Consider the following 26,898-nt stretch of genomic DNA (forward strand, 5'->3'; position numbering starts at 1 on the left):
TAGATTTAAAGCACACCATTTTAACAAAAAGGGATGTTTTCCCCCTAAACATTAATGGTATATTGATGACTATGTCAACAAAATTATCCGAGAATCAAACTTCCATAACCAACAGCTAGTTATTTCAAGGGAAAAAACTTTACTGAAAATGTTTTTATTTTGTAGTTGCACAGTGAATGTCCTGTATCTTTTACTTTGAACTTTACAGTTTGTTTATCTCGCAAATTTAATATTCATAAAGTTCTCATAAAGTTAAATCAACTCAAAATATTAAAGTATAGACAGCTCAAAACAAACAGCACAAAACTGAGGATATCTATTTTATTTTGACCCCCAAATGGTCAATTATACAATAAATTCAATCATAACCTTCTCCACAGTAAACCCGATCCAATCAAACACAGTATTTTATTACTAAAGGTGTGTGAATCCTCTTAAAAATGCAGTAACCATTTCAAAGGCCGAGGATAATAAACTAAAGGCACAATTTTTTTAAAGAGCAGATTTAGAAAAAGAACTTGGTAAAAATAAGAATTGTGTTTAGCTTATTTAGCTTCAAACAAAAGCCACTTTATTAAAAAAGAACCGTTGGACACCATCACACCATCTTCTCATCAACAGAAGAGAAACTGATGTGAACGGAATAATGAATTACTGGAGACAAATGACATCTTCACAGAATCTGCTCCACACGGTCCAACAACAGTTCTGGTTTTATGAAGTGAAGCTGTTTAGCGATAGAACAAACACATTTAAAGCCAAAAAAAAGTCTCCGAATGAGTTAGGAGGTCAAAGCCGCCTGCAGCAGCTGAATTGCGGCCTCCCTGTTGTGTCTCCTGGCCTCCTGCAGGGGAGAGCTCCCCCACCTGGTGGAGAGGTAAAATAACACCCCCATCAAAATTAAAATTCATTTTTAATGTTTTATATGATAAATGTTGAGCTCTGCGACCAAAACTTTGTGATCAGCCTTCATATGTGTGTCAGCAGGTATGCATCACCTGTCTTTGAGGGCAGGGTTTGCACCAACGTTCTCCAGCAGGAAGCGGATGACCTCGGCGTGACCCTCGGCGGCCGCCACATGCAAAGCTGTCCTTCCATCATAGTCCACAGCTTTAACATCCACTCCCGAAAGGAAGTACCTGAAAAAGGAAAACCACAGAATCTTTTCATGAGTATATTGGTGCAGAGATCAATGTTAGTTAACAGAATTTTAGAATGACTAATGTACTTATGAAACATGAAAATATAACCTTACCTCCTCAGAGCCTGCACATCTCCTTTAAAGGCGGCCAGCAGGACGTTTATGATCTGGTATCCCTGCAAAGGAGCAGAGATGTGTTGATATCGATTAGGAGAACGTTGAACAGAGAAGAAGAACCAACCTCTGATTCAGCCTTCCACTGTCGATAGGCCAGAATCTGCCGGAATGGCGTCCTGATGTCAAAACTGTGCAGCTGAAACGTCGATATCAGCTCCTATGATCGCAAGAATCGTAATTAGAGAGGTTTGTTTGTGCTGCTGATCTTTGGTGTCATACCTGGCAGAAGTGAATGGCCCTCCAAGGGTTCCCACAGGCATCTAACTCAGGAGAAAAGGCCATCAGACCCAAAACCCCTGGAACTACAGCCAGCAAGGAGCCATGGCTGCTGGACACGGCCGGTATGGATGTCTGTAACTGAACTCAGGTAAGATTCTATCATTTCCTTCAAACAGAAAAGCAGCCAGCCCAGATTTTCCAAAAATACCCAACAACTACATAGGAAGTTGCCCCCTGCCAAGGGGTCCAATCACTAATAGCGTCTGGCAAGTATTAGCTTACTGTATAATATTATTGTGTTTTGACATTTGTATTCTGCAGATGGGACCTTAAATTGGAAAGTGCTGGAGTACTCTTTCATCCCTGCCACCTGCATCATGGACAGCATGCTCCGCGTTGCTGCCGGCGACAAAACCTGGTCACCTGACAGGGGACAGAGGCCACCATTGGCTAAGGAAGCAGCCATCGCAGCTCCTGACTCACAGGTGAGCTCAGTCGAGCAGCACTGTCAGACCGCAGAGACAAGGAACACATCAGTTACATCTAACTTGTTTATGAGTTTCGTGCCTGAAATAATGAAAGTGACCTGCAGCATCAGATCCAGCACAGCATTGATGTCCACCTTATCTGGAAAACACTGACAGAGATGAAATGAGTTAGAGGCAGATTGGGCCCAGAGATGAAGACACGTTTGGAGGGTCTTCACCTTTTTCTCCTGCAGGTAGAAGGACAGACCGTGGAGCCGGACACTGGCCTTTCTGTTTCTCTGGTAACTACAAGCAGCCACCATTCAAGAGCACCAACGTTACTTAAGATTTTGAGGTGAAAATACTGTAGAAGCGATTAAGAAGAAACTCTCAATTATAAAGAAAAGATCCAGCACCTGCTGCAGTTTAAACTGGCATGCTCCTTGTTACAGAGCCTCTGGATGACGTTCAGCACCTACAGCGCATGCACACACACACATTAATGTTTGTAGACATTTTGGGTTCCTACCTTATATCTGTGTCACTCACTGAATCATACTTCTCCTCTTCCTCTGAGCTCAGCCTCCCTGCCAGCTGGAGACACCCCACATAACATCAGAAGAAGAAATCATTTTTACCATCAGATTAATGGATGGATGGATGGATGGATGGATGGATGGATGGATGGATGGATGGATGGATGGATGGATGGATGGACGGACGGACGGATGGACGGACGGACAGATCTTACCTGTAGTAAGGATGTAGTGATGATGGCTCCTGTTTCAGTGAGTGGGCTGTGCGGGATTCCTGCACACATTAAAAGTGTTACCGTCCTCTGCTGGACACAGTTGGAACTTACAGTTTATGTCTGCAAAAAACTAAAAAGTTTTGATTTTATCACCTAATTTTAAGTTGACAGATTTAAAGATCAACAGCCAGAAAAGTGGCTGGTCCTGGACCTGTTTTAGTGAGAGTGAATGGAGAGTCATATCTGGAGTATCCTTCCATGCCCACATATCTGTGCACGAGGTCAGAGCCCAAAAGGTCCACTGCAACACCGTACACCACCGGCCACGAGAGCTCACCCAGAGCCAGAGAGCCGGCCCAGTCCCCCAGGGTCAACCTGACACAGACAGAGAGTCTGAGGGTTTTCTGCTGAAAACCAATCTTTTAGTGTGAAAGACCTATTAAAATTGTTATGTACACTTACAACTCAACATTCAGAACTTTCTGCATAAAATGTAAACATTTGAAAGTAAATAAATTAAAACCACTTTTTACTTAAGTCTTTAATCTCCCGCTGGTGTAAAACATGTAAATGAGGATGTGATTTAAATGTGACTAAAGCTGCGATTAGTGTGGACACCGATGTGTCCTGACAAACCTCTGACCGTCCACAGTGCAGACCGCAACACCCCATTTCATGCTGTCCATGCTGTCTTTTTCTTTTTCCTAAGTCCAGATTTTAAAAAGAATGTATTTATGTTAAATCTTAGTTCTCTAAAAGAGACAGAGAAAGTTCTAACAGACTGTTGCAGGAGATCATTTGCCTTCTGGATACGAAACAGCAGAAAATGCTTGGTAGCAAATAAACACTCACCTGGACAGACAACAGCTGACGACACCTTGAAAACAACTTCTGAGTCTCCTCAGTGAAAGTAGAGAAATCAGGGATGACAAATCGACCCTGTAGGGCCTTCAAGATGAGGGAGACAAAGCCTGTGATGCACCTACGCAGTCAGAAACAAGAAGAATACACAGGGACCAGATGAAAACTTGACTATAGCAGCTGTGAGTGTCAGGTCTGTGATCGTCACTGGAAGCACCTGTGGAAGGTGTTTCTGTCCATGGAACCATCGGCATCTTGCAGTTTCCGCAGGTGGAAGAAACACTCTCTGAGACGAGGGTCAGACTTGTGCAGACCAGAGTTCCAGATGGCCTGGCAGCAAAAACAAACACACCCACAGTTCCTTAACTCTTCTGTAACAATTATATCTCCTACACCGTGTCATAGAACAAATGATCTTGTGTGTGTGTGTGTGTGTGTGTGTGTGTGTGTGTGTGTGTGTGTGTGTGTGTGTGTGTGTCTGTGTGTGTGCGTGTGTGTACTACAGGTGTGTTCCCCACCTCAAAGAACTGGTTGACGTGAAGCCGCCCCTCAGAGGCGAAGCTGTCAAACAGCACATCAGCCGCCCTGAAACAACCACAGGGATGTTAGGTGACATTTTAGGAGACACGTGCGGTAGATCAGACTTACGCTCTGCGTCTGGATGGAGTCTGCTGGGGAGGGCTCCAGGGTTGGGTCAAAGGAACTCCTCTGTCCTCTGGCTGGACCACTGCCTGAGGAAGAGGCGGCTTCAGGCAGCCATTATTGGCTGCCAGAAGAACCAGTGAACATAATTAAAACCATAACCAGCTTGAATCAAGCCTTATTTCACACACCAGAAACATTTTTCCAGGTTTTTGTCCTTCAGGTCAACAAAGTCCACAGGGACTGTGATGGAGGATATCTCCAGGCATACCTGCAGATCCAGGACTGACAAGGCTGATGGGTTTCTGGACCAGACCTTGACCTACAGTCTGGACCTGGTTCTGGGTTAGGGTGCCAGGAAATGAGCAAGAGGCTGTTTCCTTGACAACACAACAAAAAAAATCAAGCCCTTTTATACCTGGAAACATTTATACCAAAGAAAATTAGATGAGTGACTTCAAAGCACCTCAAATCTCTGCTGCGGATTATCATCTGTGATCCCGAGATAATCTGTCATAGAAGAAAAGACTCTCGTTCAGTCTGCTGGGATCAAAGATTATGATGCTTGTGGTCAGAAAACAGAGTGAACCTCTGAAAAGTTCGTGTAATTCTCCGCGAAGTTCACGAACTGGTGCTGCACCACGTCTGCAGCTGGAGTTTACCTGCTGTGCCAGGGTCTGACGTTTGACCTCTACAGGTATAAAAACTTTCACAATGCCAAATGCCAAACCTGAATATAGATGTGATCTTTGTTTCTGTCTTTACTGTCTGTTTTCTCACTGAAACATGACGTAAAAGGTTTCATTTTCCTCTAACAAACAGATTTTTTACAGTCAACATTGAGCATGTGATTACAGCAAAACACAGCAGCCAGCAATGCAGCATGCACACACGCGCATGTAAATATAGAGACGCCTCATGGTGTCAGCGCTTCAGAGTCTCAGCAGCAAAACAATGTTTGGAAAAAATAGAGTCAAAGGTGGAGACATGGACTTTTCAGCAACACCGCAGGCCGCATCTCAGTTTAGATTCCAGCAGACTGTACAGACCACTAATGACAGGGTGCACGCACGCACGCACACACATACACACACACACACACACACACACACACACCTTTTACGTCTGGATCTTTATTGGGCTCCAGCAGTTTGTTGCCATCCAGACCTCCGTAACGTTTCCTCCACTTGCGTCTGAGAGACGACGTCCTCTGGAAACTTCAGACAAAACAAAACATTTTTCAAAATCAAATAATCTTCTCAAATGTTGAAATGTGAAACTGAGAACAGTCATTTCATCTACAATTAATTCATTTGTGTTTTGTTACTAAATTATAAATGCAACTGTGTAAATAATCATAAAATAAATAATAACAATTAGTAGAAAACTGAGTTTAAAAACATGTTGACATAAGCTGAGCCTAAAGCAGCGAAGCCTTCTGTTTTGATTATTTTACCAGCATAACTGTCAGTGTCACTAAGCTGCACCAACCTTTATGTTTAAATCAAAATTTCCTAATTTTGCTGGAAATATGTCATTCAAAAAGGTTTGCAAATTTTGAGGTCAGTCTTCAACCTGATGGGAGCAGCAGGCAGCAGCAGCTGTGCCACGTCTCAGCCTGCCTATCACTTTGCAGCAGGAATGTCTACCTGGACCAGCTTCAGCAGTACATTCAGGACATCCTCAGCTACAGACTAATAAAGCAAAAGCCAAAACAAAGTCAGTCTCACCACAGGTACGAGTTGTCCTCCGGCTCCTGGTTCTGAACAGGCTCCATCGCAGACTTCAGGTGTGTTCGCCTGAGATGTGTTATTCATGCAGGACAGGAGGTTTGTGGGCGTCTGGTACTCTCTCAGCATGTCTGCAGGCTATAAACTTTCTTTAATGAAAGAGAAGGAGACAAGGGGAACTCGTCAGGGCCTGCAGACCCGCCCAACTCCAGCACACACTTCAACAAGACAAATAGGGAAGTTTTAACACAGAGCAGTAAAAAGACATGCTAACAATTCTGCATTAAATGTATTCTACAAATGACAAAATATACAGTATATTTGTTTTTTGATTATTTTGCGATAAAAAGATAAAAACTGACAAAATCAATTTTTCAACACAAGCAGTAATTAATATTACAGTATTTCTTTAATGATAGGCTGAAATTAAAGCAGAAAGTTCAGAGTAGGACAGATTTGCACTCTAAAGTTTCATGATGTTGATGAGTTGTGGACATGGAAACATCAGCTTCCAATTTCAAGTTTATGAGATGTGTGGAAAGGATTTTTCTTGGCTAAATGAAGAGAAATAGCTCTTTGAATTAATTTTTGTTTCTTTTTGTCTCACCAAAACACTGTAGTAACAATCTGAGGAAACGCAAATATTCATTAAATATAACCCTTAAATGTTTTCTGAATCATTTCAATTACTTAATCTCACATGTATATAATCTTCTGTTTTATGTGCTTAAAGTGCTCCATGTCAGATCTCTTAAAGTTGAATAATAAAAAAAATTGGCTGTAGATTCGTGAAAGTTAGCGTCCATGTTTTAAGCGGAAGTTATTATTTTGAAAAGAGGAAATTGCGATGTTTACGTGGCTTGTGTTCTGCTTCGCTAAACTAGCATATTGAGCTAACAGTATAGTGTGAAAATATTTGCCTAAAATGAACGATTTTGTTTTAAATGTTCTCACTCGTATTTTCCTTATCTATCGTCACCCCGGCGCTCTCCGGCGAAAACCGCCCGCCGTTGTTCACTGGAGAAGTTTGTCCAGAATCAGAATGCCTGAAAAAGACACATAGTCATTATTTTTCTTATCCGCTTCCGGGATTTGTTTCTTCAAGATTCAAGATTCATCCCCGCCATTCTTCTTCGATTCTCTATTTGTCTGTCTTATGTCAATACTACATCACGCTTCGATTTGTTCCAAAGAAAATCTCCAAATGAATGGTTTTTATCCCAACTTACTGCACAGATTGTACAGAGATACTGAATTAGAAACGTTATTTAACATTAAATATAAAACTAATAAAAATATTTGATAGATAAGAGATCATTTTTGCCTTCATCTTACTAGTACTGAGGATTATTTTAGACTCAGTTGGATCAAAAAATCAGAAAGAATTATTTTTAGATTCTTAACCTGTTTTGGCAGCAGGTGAGAGCAGCACATCCGACTGTTGCCGGAGTTGCACATCCTGAAGTAGTTTGTCCAGTGGGTCAAGACAGAAGTGGTGCAGTTACCATAACCGTGCATGCGAAGCCTGGCTCCAAACACAGCAGCATCACAGGTCACCTCCGTACTGCTCAGAAGGACCAGACATCTGCTGTTTAAGAGATTTAATGGCCTTTCTGCCTCTTAGAGCTGTCTGCACCTCCAGTGGATGGAGAAGCCAACGTGGAGCTCATTCGCTTCCTGGCTGAGGTCCTAGAGCTGAAGAAAAGTCACATTTCCTTGGACAAGGTCTTTACTGAAAATACACATTACCCAACATTCCTGCAGTAAATGGAGATTCTGATCAAAATGAAGAAACATGTTCTTTTTTTTAACAAGGATTTAAGGGTTGATTAGATAATAAAATCAAGAAGTTGCTTACTGTCTAATAAGTTTCTTCTATCATTGACTGTGTCCAAACTCTGGGTTCTGTCCTTTGCAGGGTTCCAGATCTAGAGACAAGCAGGTCCGGGTGGACTCATCTCTTAGTCCAGAGGAGGTTCTGAGGAGGCTCTGACATGCTGCAGGCTAAAAGGAGATACCAATAAATCACATCAAGATTATATGGGTCTTCTCCTGAGCTAATGTGGATACCTATTTGTTCTTCTGTGCTGATGGAGCATCAGAATTCCAACAGTTTGTTTGAAGTTTATCAGCTCACAAAATATTAACTGAAGAATTGGTTAAATAATTTCAACAAAATCAGCAAAAGAGATCATACATTATGTCGAATAAGGCCAGAGTTGATGCAAGTGAAGGGAAAAAAAGCTAATTAGCATCATCTCCCAGAGAAATGACTGGATTAGTGGAGCTGTAATGAGGCTGCAAGTTCTCCTTGAAAAAGGCAAAAGCTTCAAAGGGCTGGAGCGTTCCTCATCAGGATGTGAGCAGATCAAACATCACAGATCAGACTGGGCTGCTCCAGCATAGTTCTGGGAAGTTTCTTTTACTGTCATTGAGACGATTATGTAAGATGTGCTCAGAGTGGACTGCAGCAAGTTGGTCTGAGTTATTCTTCATCATCCTGGAGTCAGTTTTCATGCTGCATCTCCTGCGATCATCCTGGAAAAGCAGCTTTACGCCACTGAAGCTGCTGCTGCTGTCAGCCTGTTAATCCTCCACTGCCGGAACACACATTTCACCCTGGGAAAGAGTCCCACACGTAAATCTTCTTTTCCTCTGTGTCAACTGTTGAATGGTCTCCCAGTCAGTTTGTACAGTCTGCCAGTCAAAAAGTGTCTGTTTTCTGATTGTCATTATAATATCCCCAGGAAAATGAAGCAATAAATCATCCAACCACCAGTTTTATGAGTTTGCCTGTTTTATGTTTATGTAGTTCTGTTTTTCATGTCAAATCAAATCAATCTTTATTTATATAGCGTCTTATACAATCAAAATTGTTTCAAGGCGCTTTCCAGAATCCCAGGGCCTAACCCCAGACAAGGAACAGTGGCAAGGAAAAACTCCCCTTTAACAGTTGTTGATTTTATGATGCATGTTTGCTCTTTGTGGTCACAAAATCCTTATTAAGGCTCCATTATTCAATGTAGTCTGTCATTTAATGCTCTTTTTAGTCTATTAAGACTACTTTGAACTGATTTTTTTTTTTTTTTTACTGAAAATCCATTTGTAGTTTTGCTTGTTATTGTTGTTTTAGTCAAAACTGGTAAAATGCCATGACCGGTGGCCTTGCCCTCTCATCTCTTTTAACATGTTTAGTGTCACTCTGATGTAATATGGATGTGTCAGAAGAATTGGGAGGACAGCTCTGGGAAGGGGGCTCTTATGAGGACATTTTTGATGCCACAGACAGATCAAATCTTACCCCGAGGCTGTGCACAACAAGGGTTATAAACCTCTTAGCTAACTTTTGGAGCTGCAGTACTGCTGCAGCCTCCTTGCTGCCTGTGTGTACTCAGCAGAAGCTTTGCACTGACACAAAGCTCTTATTCCCACAGTAATGCCTCCCAGATTACAGCAGGATTTACATGCTGTGTGCTCCATGCTGATCACAGTTTCATAAAATCATCAATAATCTGTTGTCACAAAGGACTTCAGAATGGTCAACTTTCCAAAAGTTCTGGGAGAGAAGAGAACCCCCCCCCCCCCACTGCCCACCACACACACACACACACACACACATACACACATCATGTTATTAGCGACGTTACATAAGAACCAAAAGTCATAATTATCATTAGTGGCCATGTGAGCTGTGGAGTCAGTAGTCTTGTGATAATTCACAGAATTCACACTGTTTATAAAAATGTGTTTCATTTTTGCATGGACCCTAAAACACATCATGAAACTATGAAGCCCTAAAAGCTTCTGCATCATGTTATATCATATTTACTATTTCAAAATGTTCTTTTCAAATCTTTTGTTTGTTTTTCCCTCTAGACTTTTAGATTTCAATCAATCAATCAATCAATCAATCAATCAATCAATCAATCAATCAATATTTATATAGCGTCTCTTACAATCAAAATTGTTTCAAGGCGCTTTCCAGAATCCCAGGGCCTAACCCCAGACAAGCAACAGTGGCAAGGAAAAACTCCCCCTTAACAGGAAGAAACCTTGAGCAGGACCAGGCTCATGTAGGGGGAGCCTCCTGCTTATGGCCGGCTGGGTAGAGAGGAGAGGGGGGGAGACAGGTAGAGGATAGAATGGAGAGGAGAGGAGAGGAGAGGAGAGGAGAGGAGAGGAGAGGAGAGGAGAGGAGAGGAGAGGAGAGGAGAGGAGAGGAGAGGAAACCACGACCCTGTCGGGTGACAGAGGCCTGTCAGGTGATCATGTTTCTGGGCCCCGGCAGCCTTGGCCTATAACGGCATAGCTAAGATGTTAACCTAATGATTAGACTAAGTATGATCATTTGTCTGTCTATGATAGTAACTGGAACTATAGAATTAGTAACAATAGCTAAATGCTCGGCCCCCCATTCTACTCCCAAAGACTCTGGGAACCACAAGTAGACCAGCATTCTGAGAGCGGAGCGGTCTATTGGGCTGGTGAGGTGTCACTAGCTCCTCCAGGTAGGATGGAGCTAGGCCTCTGAGGACCATGTAGGTCAAAAGAAGGGTTTTAAAAAATATTCTAAATTTAATGGGCAGCCAATGAAGAGATGCCAGTACAGGAGTTATGTGATCTCTTTTGTCAATACCTGTCAGAACTCTGGCTGCAGCATTTTGGATCAGCTGGACGCTTCTTAAGGAGTTGTTTGAACACCCTGATAAGAAAGAATTACAATAGTCCAGCCTGGAAGTAACAAATGCATGGACTAACTTTTCAGCATCATGCCGCGTCAGTAGTTTCCTGATCTTTGTGATGTTCCTCAAGTGAAAAAAGGCACTTCTAGAGACTAATTTAATGTGTGAGTTGAAGGAGAGGTTTTGGTCAAAAGTTACTCCTAGATTCCTCACAGAGAGACTAGATTTTAATGAGATACCATCTTGAGTGATCATGTGATCTAATCTATCCCTGAGAGGTTCAGGACCAAACACCATGACCTCAGTTTTTCCTGAGTTAAGGAGGAGGAAATTTGAAGACATCCAGGACTTTATGTCTTTAAGACAGGTCTAAAGCTTCACTAACTTCTCTGTCTCCTCTGGTTTCATGGATAAATAAAGCTGAGTGTCATCAGCATAACAATGAAAATTTATCCCATGCTGCCGAATAATGTTCCCTAAGGGAAGCATGTACAAGGTGAAGAGGATTGGTACAGAACCTTGAGGAACTCCATAGCTAACCCTACTGTATGAGGAGGGAACCCCATGGACATGAGCAAACTGGTATCTATCAGATAAATATGATCTAAACCAGTGCTGTCCCTTTAATCCCAATCACATGTTCCAGTCTCTGTAACAGGATGCTGTGATCAACTGTATCAAAAGCAGCACTGAGGTCCGGCAGAACCAGCATAGAGACCAGTCCATGATCTGAAGCTATAAGAAGATCATTAGTAACTTTAAGAAGTGCTATTTTTGTACTGTGATGAGCTCTAAAGCCTGACTGAAACATCTCAAACAGGCTGTTTCTCTGCAAGTGCTGCAGTAACTGAGTCACCACCACCTTCTCAAGAATTTTAGAGTTAAAAGGAAGGTTGGATATCGGCCTATAATTTGCTAAGACATCAGGATCCAGTGATGGTTTTTTAAGCAAGGGCTTAATCACTGCCACCTTGTAGGACCGGGGTACATAACCTGCCACTAAAGAACAATTGATCTGGTCCAGGATAGAGCTGCCTATCAATGGTAAAACATCCTTGAACAGGTGTGTTGGGATGGGATCTAAAAGACACGTGGCGGTCTTGGATTTCTGAATTAGCGATGATGCCTCAGAAAAATATATAGGGCTGAAGGAGTTGGAGAACCTGTATGTTCCCACAGTCAGCACATCTGGTGATGGTCCAGTTGTTGGGATGGCCTGGTTAGCTTTTTCTCTGATAGCTAGAACTTTATCAGTGAAGAAGCTCATGAAGTCTTCACCACTAAGGGAAGAAGAGATACATGGGTCTAAAACACTGTGACTCTTGGTTAATTTGGCCACAGTGCTGAAAAGAAACCTGGGGTTGTTCTTATTTTCCTCAATTAAAGAAGAAAAATAAGCTGTCTGCCTTACAGAGGGCGTTTTTGTAAACTAATAGACAGTCTTTCCAGGCTGCATGATAGCTATCTATTTTACAAGAATGCCACTTCCTTTCTAGTCTGTGCTCTTTCTGCTTGAGGGTCCTGATATGTGAATTATACCAAGGGGCACACCTCCTCTGATTTACTATTTTCTTTTTCAGGGGGGCAACAGAATCAAGCGTGATTCTCAGTGAGGTTGCCGCACCTTCAGCAATAGAGTCAACCTCAGCAGGGCTAAGATTATAATGACTGATCCCTGGGGAAACACACAGTGGTCCTGGGATTAGCACAGGGATCACTTCCTTAAACTTAGCTACAGCATTATCTGAAAGACATCTGCTATAGTAAGACTGTGTTCTGAGGATAGAAGAATCCTTAATCATAAATGTAAAAGTGATCAAAGAATGATCTGACAGGAGTGGGTTCTGAGGGAACACTGACACATGTTCTACCTCAACACCATAAGTCAGAACTAGATCTAGGGTGTGGTTGAAGCTATGAGTTGGTTGGTTTATCTGCTGGAGGAAACCAACTGACTCGAGTAATGAAATGAAGCCATTTCTAAAGCTGTCATTTACAACGTCTACATGTATGTTAAAGTCTCCAATGATAATGACTTTGTCTGTTCTAAGGACCAAGTCAGATAAGAAATCAGAGAGCTCAGAAAGGAACTCCGAATGTGGCCCAGCAGGGGGCCGATATACAACTACAAACAAAAGTGGCTTTACTGTCTTCCGGTTCAGATGGGTGATGCCAAGAGTCAGGCTTCAAATGAACTGGAGCCATGTTTTGGTCTAGGATTAATTAATAACTTGGAGTGATAGATTGCTGCGACACCGCCTCCTCGACCAGTAACACGAGGAATATGATAATTAAGATGGGTAGGAGGAGTAGATTAATTTAAGCTAACATACTCCTCCTCCTGAAGCCAGGTCTCAGTAAGACAAAATAAATCAATGTGATGATCCGCTATCAGGTCGTGCACTAACAGGGATTTACACAAAAGAGATCTAATATTTAACAGTCCACACTTAATTGTGATATTAGTTTCTCCAACTTGTGCTTTGGTATTAATTTTAATAAGATTATGGTGATTGACACTCCCCTGCTCTGTGCTTGGTGAACTTTTAACCGTGGAACAGAGACTACCTCTATAGTGTTAAATATGTTATTGTTGGTGGATGAGGGTTCTATGGAAGCAGCAGAGAGGTGTGTAAGACTACAACTCTGCATCCTGGTCTGGACCCTGGATTGTCAGGTCACTTTGGGTCTAATAAAATTAGCCAAGTTACTAGAACTGAGAGAGCCACCATCCCATGTGGGATGGACACCGTCTCTCCTAATCAGACCAAGTTTTCCCCAAAAAGTGCTCCAATTGTCTACAAAGGCCACCTGGTTTTCGGGGCACCACCGTGACAACATGCGGCTAAACATTTCATCGCTGGCCAGATTGGGGAGGGGACCAGAGAATGCTCCAGAGTCCGACATCGTTTTTGCGTAGTTGCACACCGACTTTATGTTCATTTTGGTGACCTCCGACTGACGAAGCCGGGTGTCGTTTGCTCCGACGTGAATAATAATTTTACCAAATTTACGTTTACTTCTCGCCAGCAGCTTTAGATTGGCTTCTATGTCGCCCGCTCTGGCCCCCGGAATGCACTTAACAATGGTCGCTGGAGTCGGCTTCACGTAGCGCAAAACAGAGTTGCCAGTTACCAGGGTCGGTTTCTCAGTGGGTGTGTCGCCGAGTGGGGAAAAACGATTAGCCACAGGAAGCGGGTGGTGGCAACGGGGGCCTTTGGTTTGGGCTACGCTTCCTACGAACCGTCACCCAGCCGCCCTGGCTAGCCGGCTGCTGCCGGGGGACCGCTAGCTGTAACTAAGCTAGTAGATATTGAGACAAACATCTGTAGAAGCATCTCGTTGTCTTTGACCCTCGGTGGCTTTTACCAAAGCAAGTTGAAGTCCAGAGAAAAGAGTCGCCACAAAACTGCCGCTCTGAGTGCAAGTCACTGACAGTAGATTTGAAATCTGAAAATGGCTAAATCAGTCAAGGTGTGAAAAATACGTTCATGTTCATTTGTTGTTGCGTAATCATTTCTCTCAGATGTGAAATATACATATCCTTTTACGGATTTGTAGAAATAAAGTTAATCTGACGTGACGTCGCAGGGGCGAGGCACTTTTCTGCTCCAAACTTTGGTGCACGCGGCAGCAGCGCATCACTGACACCTGCAACACAGGAGAAGGAAGAGCGTGCGCTCCATCTGTAACTGGCTCTTCCGTTTCCCTGGCGACATGTGGGCACGAGCTGTTGTGTGCGCGGCGCTGCTGTCCGCGCTCTGCCCGGCGTGGAGGACGGAAGCCGAGAGGGACGAGAGAGCCGCCCAAGACTACACTTACTCCAGCTCCAACAGACTGGTGGGTAAATAGACTGCAACTACAACTCTAACCATTTACAGTAGATGTAACTGTAGATAAATCACTTTTATTCCTTCTTTTTTTCCCTACTTTCTGCGCCCCGAGTTTATTTTACCACGACTTTGTCCGTGCACGATGACTTATCTCTAAGGGCTAAACAACGTCGCTTAAAATATTTTTGTAATTGCAATTTTTGCAATATTATGGAATTATAATTAGATGTGTTTTAAAGCTAAATCGGTTGCTTTATTCATATAGATGGTTTTTATTTATTTATTTACCATTCAACAGTTTATTATAAAACAGCATGACATTAAATGTACGTTCAACAGGAGATTCATGTTGTAAAGAGAACTTACGACGTCTTCGGTCTAAAAAAAATCTTAATCTTAAATGTAAATGGCTCCAGATGCATGTGTTGAAATTATAATGACTCATGTAACATTAAATAATGATTACTTCAATAATTAGAATACAGATAAAGTACTAAATACACATCACTCTTTTTCATTTTGTACAGTTAGAAAGGCTTTAAAGAAACCGAAATTCGAGTTTAAATTTTACATCAATCAGAGTAAACAAAAAAATTCAAATTGATTCCAAGCAACAACAGAGTAAATGTAAATCGTTAAAGTAAAAAGATGAGTCATAAGTTGTTTTTTGAAGATGACCCTGAGCTTCTGGCCAGAGGACCGCAGGATCCGCGAGGTTTGAGACAGTGAATCAGGTTTGATAAATATGATTTGAGACCCACAACACACATTTAAAAACCAATAAGAGAACCTTAAAATCGATCCTGGAACTCATGTGGAACCAGTGTAATATAACAGGTGTTTTTGTAGTACCGGTAACTGTAGTTTAGAGATTGTCCTTGTTGGAAGGGCAGAGAAAAACCTTACCGTAACCTAGACGACAGAAGATAAAAGCCTATCAGCTCCTCTGCATTTGACTGAAAGAGAAATGGGTCGACTCCATGTTCTTAAGGTGCTAAAAACGTGTGTTATAGTTTTGATGATTTCAGCTCAGCATTAAAGATGAGGCTCAGTCTTATTTTCCTTCAAAGTACTTATGTGAGTGTGCGTTTGTGTGTGTGGGTTTAGCTCGGTGCACTGCATGAAGTGCTGGAGAGGCTGCAGACCAAGAGGATAAATCCTTGGGAGAAGAAGTATGGGCAGGTTCCCTCTGTGAGTCCCTCTTTCATAAACACACTTATGTACCTGCACACTTCCTGTTTGTAACCATGCGCCCCCTGTGTGATGCCTCCAGTGTGACCTCGGAGAACATTGTGCCATCAGGAAAGGTTCTCGCATTGGAAAAATGTGCGACTGTCCTCGAGGGGCCTTCTGCAACGTCATCCTGCTTAAGTGCTTATGAGCCACAACATTGGTTTGATTCCCAAAGACGGCTTTTAAAGAGCCTGATTTGTGGGAATCTAAATGATTTACTTCTTTCAGCTGTGACTGAAATACTCTGAATCACTACAAGCTAAAAAGTCATGTTCAGTGTAAAACAATGTTAAAATGTAACTACCTTCACTTATTGTCTAAACAATTAGATAATTTATAGTGTCACAAGACTTCAGCTGACTTGTGCTGGTAAATCCTTTGCCATTAACGACCAAAACTGAGTAATAAGTCAACAGATGTCCCCCCAACTGTTACTTCAACTGGTGCAAGCCAAACATCAAATCACCTGGCTCAATAAATCCATTTAACCCTGGGACTTTGAATTTGCGGAGTGTTATAATTAAACCCATAATTTAAGACTTGGAAATATAAACAAAACAGTTCTACACAGAGTTTTGTCCCAAAAGATTTTATTTGGAAGAAAATGTGACAGACGTCTAGACTCCTCTGGGTGTCCTGAAGTTCATGCCGACGGTGGGTTGAGTGACCTGCAGGTTGGACAGACTGCCGAAGTCCTGCAACACAAAAAAAAGGTCTGAGCTCTCCACACAAGAAGGTTCTAGAATGGAAGAATGTGAGAGAGCATCAGGGTCTGAGAGGAACGCAAGCTCCAACAAACACGGGAAAGGCTCTCACGTTATTCTTCCTGTACTATCAATGACCTGGCCACAAGCACGCCATGATCACTTTCGATACAGGATGGGTGTGGAGCACCAATATCTTCTACATTAACCTGCGACTACTGAACTCTCCTACAGACATGTTTATGTATTGAAGACACATCTAAGGAAGGGTCTTGTGCAGAGGACAGTCATTTAAGTTATTCATTAACCTCAGGTGCCTGTTAAGTCCACGTCTAATAAAATATACAAGCTAATAACAGCTAAAGGAGCTTCTAATCCACAGCAGGACAGATTCAGAGCTTCAAAACCAAACAGGAAATAAGGTTGATGACAAGCAATCGGTTAAGCTACTAATTAGAACTCAGACATCACTTCAACACTGCCACTGTACCTTCAATTGTTTAAAGTTATATTGTGTAATTCCTGAGTTTTTTGTGCATTGATTTCTTTTGTAAAATGTCCTTAAATAAAATACATTTTGAATAGCTGCAGTAAAGGTAATCTTGGTTTGGAAGTTCTTTGATTAAGTCAGAATTCTAAAAGGTTTAAAGAACCCATGAGGTGAAAGTGTAGAAATACCTGAATCCAAATGTGTCCAATCATCCATCTTGTAAATAATTAGCTAGTAGGTTTTATTTATTGAAAATCCATGATCTCCATAGCACTTTCCAATATACAGCCTGCACGATGGAGCCTAAACTTACCAGCAGCTTCAGCATCTCCTTGGTGTCAGGATCAACCTCGATGAGTTCCTGGTCCAGAGCAGAGACCTGCACAGGTGCAGTAAAGAGAACACACTTGTCTTTAGACTGTTTCAACCACATTGAACCACTTTAAACTGTAAACTATTTTAAGAAAGAAAAGCTTAAATGTATCTTATTACATCTTAAAACTGAAGATATTACAGAACATGTAAATAACACAGATATGAGACATACAATCACATTTATATGTAAAAGCACTATTTTTGCAGCATCACGTATCCTGGAATACTTTGACAATATTACCATTTTCTCCCATCATGTGTTTCCAGTTTAAAACAAACTGACTGCAGTCTGTTTTGGGTACCTTAACATTAGAAAAAGAGGCATGGTACAAGATTGTGCTGCCTCCCACAGAACAAGCAAAAACTGTCAATGATAGCCAACATCCATGGACATGTCCAAGTGCTCTCAACACAAACATTTAATTACACAAGTCTGTCTTCTCCAACATTCAATGACATTCTCTTGTCAGAGCATCAGAATCCAAGAGAACAGACAATCTTTTAAACGCAGGAATGGCTCACAAATTATTTTTCCTGTACTATATCATTGACCTGGCAACAACATCATGATCACTTTCGATACAGGAGTGAAACCGCAGCAAGAACGGTGGATAATTATACATTTTGCATCCTTTTAAGTTAGAGTGCAAGTTAGACCCGATATTAGCTAGCAAATAACTTCATGCCTTAGGTCTAACTAAATCATCCGTGCAACTTGAAAGGCTAAATACCTTAAAACAAGCAAAAAATTAAAGCAGCAGAAAACCACAAGTACTGTAGCCAACAGCAGGAACTGGTGTTACCCATGTTGAGCTCACAGGCCAAAAAGTGCACGACAACATTCGTGCTGCAGGACCAGGATGTCAACATGGTACCAATGCAGTAACTCCCTGTTAGCTTTAGGCAGCCCAATACATTAAATTTATATTGGAAGAATTATTCTGTTACTTTCAAATTATTCCAGATCAGGACTGTACTCAGTTGAAATTGCGTTTGTTCCAATAACTTAAGCTGCCCAGAAGAGTAACTGACCTCTGGCACGTAATTGTCCCTCCTCTCACGCTCCTCTTCCTGCAGTTTGATGGAGATTCCTCTGACTGGACCCCTCTGGATCCTCTTCATCAAATGTGTCACATACCTGCAGCAGACACGATGGGAGGAAAAAAACGGTCCTTTACTTTAATATTCATTATGCAAGAAGAATGGAAGATTAGTTCGAATGATTACGTAATGCTGACAGGTGTATGAAAGCGCCAGGGTTTGATGGGCACAAATAGTCCCCCAAACACGGGAAAGGCTCTCATGTTTTCTTCCTGTACTATCAATGATCTGGCTACAAGGATTCCATGATCACTTTCGATACAGGATAGGATTCAGTTTAGGATATGTGGGCAGCAAACTCACCCGGCGATCTTGTTGCGAAGCTTCTTGCTGGGGATGATGGCGATCTCCTCACACACTCTCTTGTTAGTGTGAAAGTCGCTGCCCAGCCGGGTGTAATATTTCTCAATGATGACCCTAGCGGCCTTCTTCACCGTCTTGGTCCTGACTCGTCCCTGTTGAAAGTTATTAGAACACTTCAGTATTGGAGGAACAATATGATTACTAAGGAGTTACATTCTAGCCATGTGTCACTACAAGCACACCTACAGTGATGCTGAAAAAAGACTGTGGATAATACAAGCCAAAAACATAACCAATTCAACATCAAACAGTTCCAATATTTTAAAAGCAAAGGTTTCAGCAATATCGTCCCCGTCGACCACAGTGCGGCAAGATATGTAGAGTAACTGTAGCAGCCTTCTGCTTAGTAAATTGCTCCCCTCGGTGTCTTGCTAGCAGCGTTAAAGAAGCTAACCGGCGTAGTTATAAATGCCAGCTAGGGAGACTGGGTCATTCTAAACCAGGTTCAGCTTTGGATACATATACGGCACAGTGGAGACGTTTTGTCAGTCTCATCCTATAATGCCAGTAAATCGCAGATAAGAAAAGTGGTTCCTTCAGTCCGCAAGAAACTAAGCACCGCTTCCTCGGCTAGCTCCAATTCTTCCCAGGATAACGATAAATAAAACGCTCCTTAGGTATCATCAACTATTAATATTACGAATGTTAGCTGTTTAAAATGGCCTGGTGCCTGTAAGCGGCAGCGTGGTTACCAATTAAACGTTTAATGATGCGGATTGCATTAGATAAACGAAATCAACATGAAAAATATACCCACCATGTTGGATCGGCCTGGTAGAAGAGGACAAGCATACTTCCGGCGGAAGTTTAAAGCCACTGCCGGAACTCTAGAACAAAAACTATACAGTGCTACTGCGCACTCTGGCGTACGGAAACCTGAAGTGCAGCAATAAATCTATGTATAGAAATAGTATAGAAATCCCTACTATGGAGTAGGGATTTCTGCTAAAATTGGTTATGAGTAATATAACTTATTTAATTCTTAAATTTCTCAGTGGAAAGAAAAGCACAATATGATCAGCAAACAGTCATCACAAAAGGATTTATTGCAATTTTTTTTTTTGGTACAACAAAAGTTTACTTGCCTGACATAAGTTTGACTAAATTATCTTTAAAACTTATTACATACAAACATCTTTTAAGTTCCTTAAAAAACTAAATGACTTTAAATTTTCATAATACATCAGATACATCTTTACTAAGACTCTGTTAGCCAGAGAGAAAATATTATAAAAAATGTCTTCTGCTGTCTGTTGAGTCCTATGACATAAAAGTAAAAATAATTTATTCTTCTATGATAAAAAAATTGAAATGACTATGGTAATTTTTCAAACATAATAAGAAGCTCACTGCTCACTTTAACTATTACCTAAAACTGCTAGTAATTAATTAATTTGCTATTAAAACATTCAAATACTAAAAACAAAATTCAGTTGTTATGCAGCATCGCAATATTATAAACTATATCTAACATTATATCTCGATAATTCACTTTAAAGATTCAGCTATAAATTCTACTCTTATCCCAATTATATCGCCGTACACAACAAAACCTAATTTATTTATGAAGTTTATTTGCGACGGGCAGGGGTGGCAATTCTCGTTGCTCCCCAGCTCAGTGCCTGTATATTGGAGTTTACCCCGGTGGATGAGAGGGTAGCCTCCCTTCGCCTTCGGGTGGGGGGACGGATCCTGACTGTTGTTTGTGCCTATGGCCCAAACAGCAGTTCAGCGTATCCACCCTTTTTGGAGTCCTTAGAGGGAGTGCGGGAGCGTGCTCCTTCTGGGGGCTCCCTCGTCTTCCTGGGTGACTTCAATGCTCACGTTGGCAATGACAGTGTGACCTGGAGAGGTGTGATTGGGAAGAATGGCCCCCCTGATCTGAACCTGAGTGGTGTTTTGTTATTGGACTTCTGTGCTCGTCTCAGATTGTCCATAAAAAACACCTTGTTCATGCATAAAGGCGTCCACATGTGCACTTGACACCAGGACACCTTAGGCCGCAGATCGATGATCGACTTTGTGGTCGTGTCATCGGATTTGCGGCTGCATGTTCTGGACAATCGGGTGAAGAGAGGGGCGGAGCTGTCAACTGATCACCACCTGGTGGTGAGTTGGCTCCGATGGTGGGGAAGGATGCCGGACAGACCCAGCCCAAATGTGTTGTGAGGGTCTGCTGGGAAAGCCTGGCAGAGTCTCCTGTCAGGAGGAGCTTCAACTCACACCTCCAGGAGAGCTTTGACCATGTCCCGGGGGAGGCGGGGGACATTGAGTCCGAGTGGACCATGTTCCGTGCCTCCATTGTTGAGGCGGCTGACCGGTGCTGTGGCCGCAAAGTGGTTGGTGCCTGTCGTGGCGGCAATGCCCGTGAGGGATGCCGTCAGGCTGAAGAAGGAGTCGTATCGGGCCTTACTGGCCTGTGGGACTCCTGAGGCAGCAGATAGCTACCGGCAGGCCAAGCGGAATGCAGCTACGGCTGTTGCTGAGGCAAAGACCCGGGCATGGGAAGAGTTCGGTGAGGCCATGGAGAACGACTTTCGGACGGCCTCGAAAAGGTTCTGGACCACCATCAGGCGTCTGAGGAAGGGGAAGCAGTGCACTGTCAACACTGTGTATAACGGTGTGCTGCTGACCTCAACTCGGGATGTTGTGGATCGGTGGAAGGAATACTTCGAGGACCTCCTCAATCCCATCAACACGCCTTCCAGTGAGGAAGTAGGGCCTGGAGACCTGGGGATAGGCTCTCATATCTCCGGGGCTGAAGTTGCCGAGGTAGTCAAAAAACTCCTCGGTGGCAAGGCCCCGGGGGTGGATGAGATCCGCCCAGAGTTCCTTAAGGCTCTGGATGTTGTAGGGCTGTCGTGGTTGCAACATTGCGTGGACATCGGGGGCAGTGCCGCTGGATTGGCAAACCGGGGTGGTAGTCCCTCTTTTTAAGAAGAAGAGGGTGTGTTCCAACTATAGGGGGATCACACTCCTCAGCCTCCCTGGTAAGGTCTATTCAGGGGTACTGGAGAGGAGGGTCCGCCAGATAGTCGAACCTCGGATTCAGGAGGAGCAATGTGGTTTTTGTCCTGGGCGTGGAACAGTGGACCAGCTCTACACCCTCAGCAGGGTCTTCGAGGGTGCATGGGAGTTTGCCCAACCAGTCCACATGTGTTTTGTGGACTTGGAGAAGGCATTCGACCGTGTCCCTCGGGGGGTCCTCCGAAAGTATGGGGTGTCGGGCCCGCTAATACAGGCCGTCCGCTCCCTGTATGATCGGTGTCAAGAGTTTGGTCCGCACTGCTGGCAGTAAGTCAAACTCGTTTCCGGTGACGGTTGGTCTCCGCCAGGGCTGCCCTTTGTCACCGATTCTGTTCATAATTTTTATGGACAGAATTTCTAGGTGCAGTCATGGTGTTGAGGGGGTCCGGTTTGGTGACCTCAGGATCGGGTCTCTGCTTTTTGCAGATGATGTGGTCCTGTTGGTGTCATTGGCCCGTGACCTCCAACTATCACTGGATCGGTTCGCCGCTGCATGTGAAGCAGCTGGGATGAAAATCAGCACCTCCAAATCCAAGGCCATGGTTCTCAACCGGAAAAAGGTGGAGTGCCTTCTCCGGGTCAAGGAGGAGATCCTGCCCCAAGTGGAGGAGTTCAAATACCTCGGGGTCTTGTTCACGAGTGAGGGAAGAATGGAGCAGGAGATCGACAGGTGGATCGGTGCGGCGTCCGCAGTAATGCGGACTCTGCACCGGTCCGTTGTGGTGAAGAGAGAGCTGAGCCGAAAGGTGAAGCTCTCAATTTACCGGTCGATCTTCGTTCCTACCCTCACCTATGGTCATGAGCTTTGGGTAATGACCGAAAGAACAAGATCACGGGTACAAGCGGCCGAAATGAGCTTCCTCCGTAGGGTGGCTGGGCTCTCCCTTAGAGATAGGGTGAGAAGCGCTGCCATCCGGGAGGAGCTCGGAGTAGAGCCGCTGCTCCTCTGCGTTGAGAGGAGCCAGATGAGGTGGCTTCCTGGACGCCTCCCTGGTGAGGTGTTCAGGGCATGTCCCTCCGATAGGAGACCCCCGGGAAGACCCAGGACACGTTGGAGAGACTATGTCTCTCGACTGGTCTGGGAACGCCTGGGGATCCCTCCGGATGAGCTGGAAGAAGTAGCTGGGGAGAGCAAAGTCTGGGTTTCTCTTCTTAGGCTGCTGCCCCCGCGACCCGACCCCGGATAAGCGGTAGAGGATGGATGGATGGATGGATGGATGGATGGATGGATGGATGGATGGAAGTTTATTTATGAAGAATCTGCCAATCATGTATAAAATCTGCGACTGGAAATATATAGACCTGAGCCACAACTCTCATTCAGGGTCTACATGTCATTAATACACGTGTCATTAATACATTCAAGTATTTTTGGTCATTTTATGACAAATAAACATTCAATTGTCTGGCTAGGCCTCTGTTGCAGTAAGGGCAGCGAAAAAAAAGCCTCCCAGTCCCTGTCACCCAGTCCATCCCTGTTAGATTTATACTTGGTTTAAATACATTCTGTCTTGTTAACAGACATTCTCATATTACATTCTGTCAGCCTGCTGGATAAAATGTTAATGGTTTTGTGCTCGACAAAGTCTAAAAGAGAAACACGTCTAAATGTTCTCAGTGAACCTTCATGTTCCCAGATTATGGCCATAGTTTCCTGTTAGACAGACATGGCTGCTGACCTGCTTTGAATAAAGTGCACATAAAAATTGGAAAAGATAAATGTTGCTGAATTCGGCTCTCATTGCAGGCAGATTGCTCTTGTGTTGTTATGGTAATGGCAGAGGCACCAGCACATCCACATAGCATACAGGGAATAACCCAGACTGGCTGCCCAGGGTGCCCTCATACCAGTTGACATCAACCTGCTTGGTAAGGACAATAATGTCGCCCTCACTGAAGTCCAGCTCGCCTTCCTGATTGGGGTGGAAGGAGTACGTCGCACGGCAACAGGGCTGATCCAGGACCAGCTTGCTGTCTGCTGGAAGGATGGAAATTGATCTCACTGAACTGAAATTAATTTAGTTGGAGTTGGACTCAAATCAATACTTGCTTAAATTTAATGAAATCCAAGTTATGCCAAATACAAAAACAGGCCAAGCAAACCAAACTTATTTAAATTAAGCACGAATGAACAGCATAAAATGTGAATTTAATGTTAATTTATATTTATCTATTTTAATTAACAAAATAAGGTTCCATCAAGTGTAAATGGTCTAAGTTTGTCAGAATTAATCAGTTTCATTCACAGTCACTTACAGATATAATTATCCCCTCTTCAGTTATGTTATATCAATTTCGACATCAATAAGCAGATAATTCAACTACCGGTAAATAAATTCCCACTGTATCCTGACGCAGGACTGCTGGACCGTGGAAACACTGCCAGCCGCTGCACAACAGGTGACCTGACTGGACAGTATTCAGACCATCATTTACAGCAAATGATAACTGAGCACGACTCACCTGAGGAAACTGTGACAGGCGGCTGGTGGAAGAACCCCACACATCTGCCGTTTGGTTCACTTCTGATTCTGATCTTTCCTGGTCGGAACCGTCGCTCTGGTTTGTTACTGGCAGCGGTCAACCTGTGTGCCATAAAGAGCTAATGACGGGTGTAAAAGCAGGCCATCACTGAAACACTTCACAGGCCGACATTATAAACAATGTTGCACATATTTAAATGTAAGACTTCAAGGGAAAATGAAAAACTTTTTCACATTTTAATTAAAGGAATTTTATTTCTGGTTTAAGCTGCAACCTCTGCCACAATGTTGGCGTTGTCATGGTAACCACAACAGCAGATTATTGCCTATAAAATCTGGTGAATTTAGAATGAAATTAAAACATCTGATTAGAACAAAGCATAATTTTGTTCTTCACAGTTGAGATTGCTTATAATGTTTTTAATACGGTTCCTACTCTTCCCTCTTCCCTGAATGTGAACTTGCCTCGCCTGCATGTTGCCATGGAGACCAAGCAGGATGTGGTGGGCGCTGCGATGAAAGTCGAGCAGAGCTGTCACCAGAGCTGCCAGAATCCTGAGATGATCCACCTTCAGGGAACCCAGGATGGTTAAAGAGGAATCTGACAAACCCAGACTGTCAGTTTTGACCCTATTATCTATATTTTCTATTTGAAGTAATTTAGTTTGAGTTAAGGTGACATGTTGATCAGGTTGCAAAGATTTCATTATGTGACTCACGTCATTCTGCAGCAGCACAAACATGCTCCGCTCTGCCAGCTCTTTGGACGTTACAAACTTTCTCCAGGCCTGTTGAAGCTCTCCTGCTGGGATTTTCCCGCTTCGTCGCTTCTTGTAGTCAAAGTCCAGCCGCTGACTGTTCACTTTCTTCAGCTGATACTGTAGAACCAACCGGATCAACATGAGGAGGGAGCAGAATTGAAACCAAACTTGGAAAACACTTCTCACCTTGATCTCCTTCAGCTCTGTGTCATGGAGGTCCTGAAGAGGATCTATGAAGGTGCATTTGACATTCACACCCAGAGCATCTCGTGCCTGAGCAACCTGGTGCAGTGTTTCCCCCATACCCAAAAGAGCACCACCTGCCCCGCAAGTGCAGAAAGGAGAAAAGCACATGAAACATCAACTAATTACACTCAGGTCTTCACTCTATAGTACCAAATTCCGAAGCAGCTCCGAGCGCGTGGCCGTACTGCAACATGCAGTCTCCCAGAATCCCCTCTGTCTGCGGATAACCCACTGACTTCCCCTGTCCTCGAATTCTGGACATTGTGTTGAGGAGGTTCAGCTTTGTTCTGTCCGCTGCCAAAGCACAAAGACACTCAGCTGCTTCCACAGTCAGAATGTTGCTTAAGGACTCTTAAACTTTGTTAACTTTGCCTGAAGGATTAATTTAGCATTCATGAAAGTGATTGAAGTTCATCCAGTCACTGCTACAGAGAATAGGACCATTGTAAAAAGAAAGGAGGACTAAAAACCGAGAGGTTCCATTGATCGGTACCTGGATTTGGTTGAAGAAACTCTGTAGTTTTGGGCAGCAGCTCGGTCAGCAATGAGTGGATCACTGCAGTGCTCTGACAGACAGACAGACAGACAGACAGACAGACAGACAGACAGACAGAGGGTGAATATTCAAATGTTCTCCACAGTTCATAACATTTTTCATCACTTTTACCCTCTGCATCTTCAGGAAGTCCTCTTCCAACTTGGTCCCTTCAGCTCCCATCAGCTTCTCATTCAGCAGCTGCAGGAGGCACAAAAATGCTGCCTGTGAAGCTTTTCTGTAAAAAACAAGCTGGGAACTAAATTTAGTCCACAGCTCCTGTGATGGGAGCGCACGACTGAATTTCCTAGAACAAGTTCCAACTGCAGAAAAGCCTTTTCTCCCGTGACAGGAGTCACACGTTGTTGTGCACGCTGAGGTGGAAGCAGCCAGAGCATAATTTTTGTGCTTTTTACTTATTGTACCCAGACGATAGCAACAGAAATGTTAGCAGTCTTACATTTCAGAAAAACAAATAATATATCTAAACGAATTAACGCTACTGGTGCACAGTGTAAATGCCACCACAGCATGATGAACTGATAGGGGATGGATGGACGGATGGATGATGGATACAGGCCTTGTGTCGCACTAAATGTACAGATGAAAGTGTGGATGAATTATTCGAATCCCTAGCTGAATTTGACAAAACATCAGCGCGGCTCGGACCGTTTCGTCCCGCTTACCTGATTGGCTTTGTGAAGTTGCTTCTTCATCCCAGACACAGACATCTTCACTGGCGGCCTGGACACACACAGCAGTGCCCGAGGATCGATGGAGGTACGGCGGACACGGACAGACGCCATGCCGCTAGGAGGCAGCGTCTTTCTCGCTCAGACTGCATCGAGCCGCTCCCGGAGACAAGAACCACCGCAATGTACATGTAAAAGAGGAATTCCTACATTTTCCCTTGAGTTTTTTTAAAATATTTTTACTTCAATCAATTATAGTATCCGGTGTTTGGAAGTGTGATTAGATAGAAATTCTTTATTTTATATATGCATTTCCAAGACGGACCAAACGCTTTATATTTCAACTGACATTTGAATGAATCTAATGCCACTAAGTGTTTCTTCT

The 26,898-nt window shown here is 43.3% G+C and overlaps 5 protein-coding genes and 2 non-coding genes across 12 annotated transcripts; 2 read left to right on the forward strand and 5 right to left on the reverse strand.

Annotated features, from left to right (window-relative positions):
- Positions 1-307: 307 nt before the first annotated feature.
- glsl (glutaminase like) lies at positions 308-7,527 on the reverse strand. 3 transcript variants are annotated; one of them, XM_029842267.1, is made up of 23 exons: positions 7,393-7,527; positions 6,943-7,034; positions 5,989-6,137; positions 5,375-5,475; positions 4,725-4,768; positions 4,530-4,638; positions 4,265-4,382; positions 4,135-4,201; positions 3,834-3,946; positions 3,608-3,737; positions 3,392-3,459; positions 2,967-3,130; positions 2,756-2,814; positions 2,554-2,598; positions 2,421-2,479; positions 2,244-2,310; positions 2,124-2,174; positions 1,908-2,042; positions 1,538-1,669; positions 1,383-1,475; positions 1,256-1,317; positions 999-1,139; positions 308-866 (listed from the first exon to the last, which is right to left on the reverse strand). In XM_029842267.1, exons 3-23 carry the CDS (start codon positions 6,033-6,035, stop codon positions 782-784), a joined length of 1,890 nt encoding a protein of 629 aa, XP_029698127.1. In that variant the 5' UTR covers positions 6,036-6,137; positions 6,943-7,034; positions 7,393-7,527; the 3' UTR covers positions 308-781. The 3 variants fall into 3 exon arrangements, with proteins under 3 accessions (XP_029698127.1, XP_029698125.1, XP_029698126.1); XM_029842265.1 differs by having other exon boundaries at positions 1,866-2,042; XM_029842266.1 differs by lacking the exon at positions 2,421-2,479 and having other exon boundaries at positions 1,866-2,042; positions 2,534-2,598.
- Positions 6,844-8,764, forward strand: c9h15orf40 (chromosome 9 C15orf40 homolog). The gene is given in 4 exon segments (XM_029842268.1): positions 6,844-7,199; positions 7,405-7,540; positions 7,586-7,713; positions 7,907-8,764. Coding segments are annotated over 4 exon segments (342 nt in total). The 5' UTR covers positions 6,844-7,196; the 3' UTR covers positions 7,982-8,764.
- A 5,498-nt stretch (positions 8,765-14,262) lies between these two features.
- Positions 14,263-15,917, forward strand: cart2 (cocaine- and amphetamine-regulated transcript 2). Its single transcript, XM_003967297.3, has 3 exons — positions 14,263-14,510; positions 15,611-15,694; positions 15,777-15,917. The coding sequence occupies exons 1-3, from the start codon at positions 14,388-14,390 to the stop codon at positions 15,882-15,884; spliced, it is 315 nt and encodes a 104-aa protein (XP_003967346.1). The 5' UTR covers positions 14,263-14,387; the 3' UTR covers positions 15,885-15,917.
- Positions 15,918-16,309: 392 nt separating this feature from the next.
- Positions 16,310-19,650, reverse strand: zgc:114188 (40S ribosomal protein S17-like). The gene is made up of 5 exons (XM_003967296.3): positions 19,527-19,650; positions 18,710-18,861; positions 18,338-18,443; positions 17,244-17,309; positions 16,310-16,431 (listed from the first exon to the last, which is right to left on the reverse strand). The coding sequence occupies exons 1-5, from the start codon at positions 19,527-19,529 to the stop codon at positions 16,354-16,356; spliced, it is 405 nt and encodes a 134-aa protein (XP_003967345.1). The 5' UTR covers positions 19,530-19,650; the 3' UTR covers positions 16,310-16,353.
- LOC115251154 (small nucleolar RNA SNORA71) lies at positions 16,490-16,616 on the reverse strand. Its single transcript, XR_003889709.1, has one exon. It is a non-coding gene; the product is annotated as a small nucleolar RNA SNORA71 (small nucleolar RNA).
- LOC115251155 (small nucleolar RNA SNORA71) lies at positions 18,547-18,672 on the reverse strand. Its single transcript, XR_003889710.1, has one exon. It is a non-coding gene; the product is annotated as a small nucleolar RNA SNORA71 (small nucleolar RNA).
- A 138-nt stretch (positions 19,651-19,788) lies between the features above and the next one.
- Positions 19,789-26,698, reverse strand: sh3gl3b (SH3-domain GRB2-like 3b). 4 transcript variants are annotated; one of them, XM_029841401.1, is made up of 9 exons: positions 26,508-26,698; positions 25,954-26,022; positions 25,780-25,852; positions 25,437-25,580; positions 25,227-25,360; positions 24,999-25,157; positions 24,745-24,848; positions 24,260-24,381; positions 19,789-20,029 (listed from the first exon to the last, which is right to left on the reverse strand). In XM_029841401.1, exons 1-9 carry the CDS (start codon positions 26,625-26,627, stop codon positions 19,968-19,970), a joined length of 987 nt encoding a protein of 328 aa, XP_029697261.1. In that variant the 5' UTR covers positions 26,628-26,698; the 3' UTR covers positions 19,789-19,967. The 4 variants fall into 4 exon arrangements, 3 of the variants coding, with proteins under 3 accessions (XP_029697261.1, XP_011605530.1, XP_011605529.1); XM_011607228.2 differs by lacking the exon at positions 19,789-20,029 and adding an exon at positions 23,291-23,771; XM_011607227.2 differs by lacking the exon at positions 19,789-20,029 and adding an exon at positions 23,291-23,774.
- Positions 26,699-26,898: the final 200 nt, after the last annotated feature.

The sequence above is a fragment of the Takifugu rubripes genome, chromosome 9, assembly GCF_901000725.2.
Source record: "Takifugu rubripes chromosome 9, fTakRub1.2, whole genome shotgun sequence".
Classification (NCBI taxonomy): Eukaryota; Metazoa; Chordata; class Actinopteri; order Tetraodontiformes; family Tetraodontidae; genus Takifugu; species Takifugu rubripes.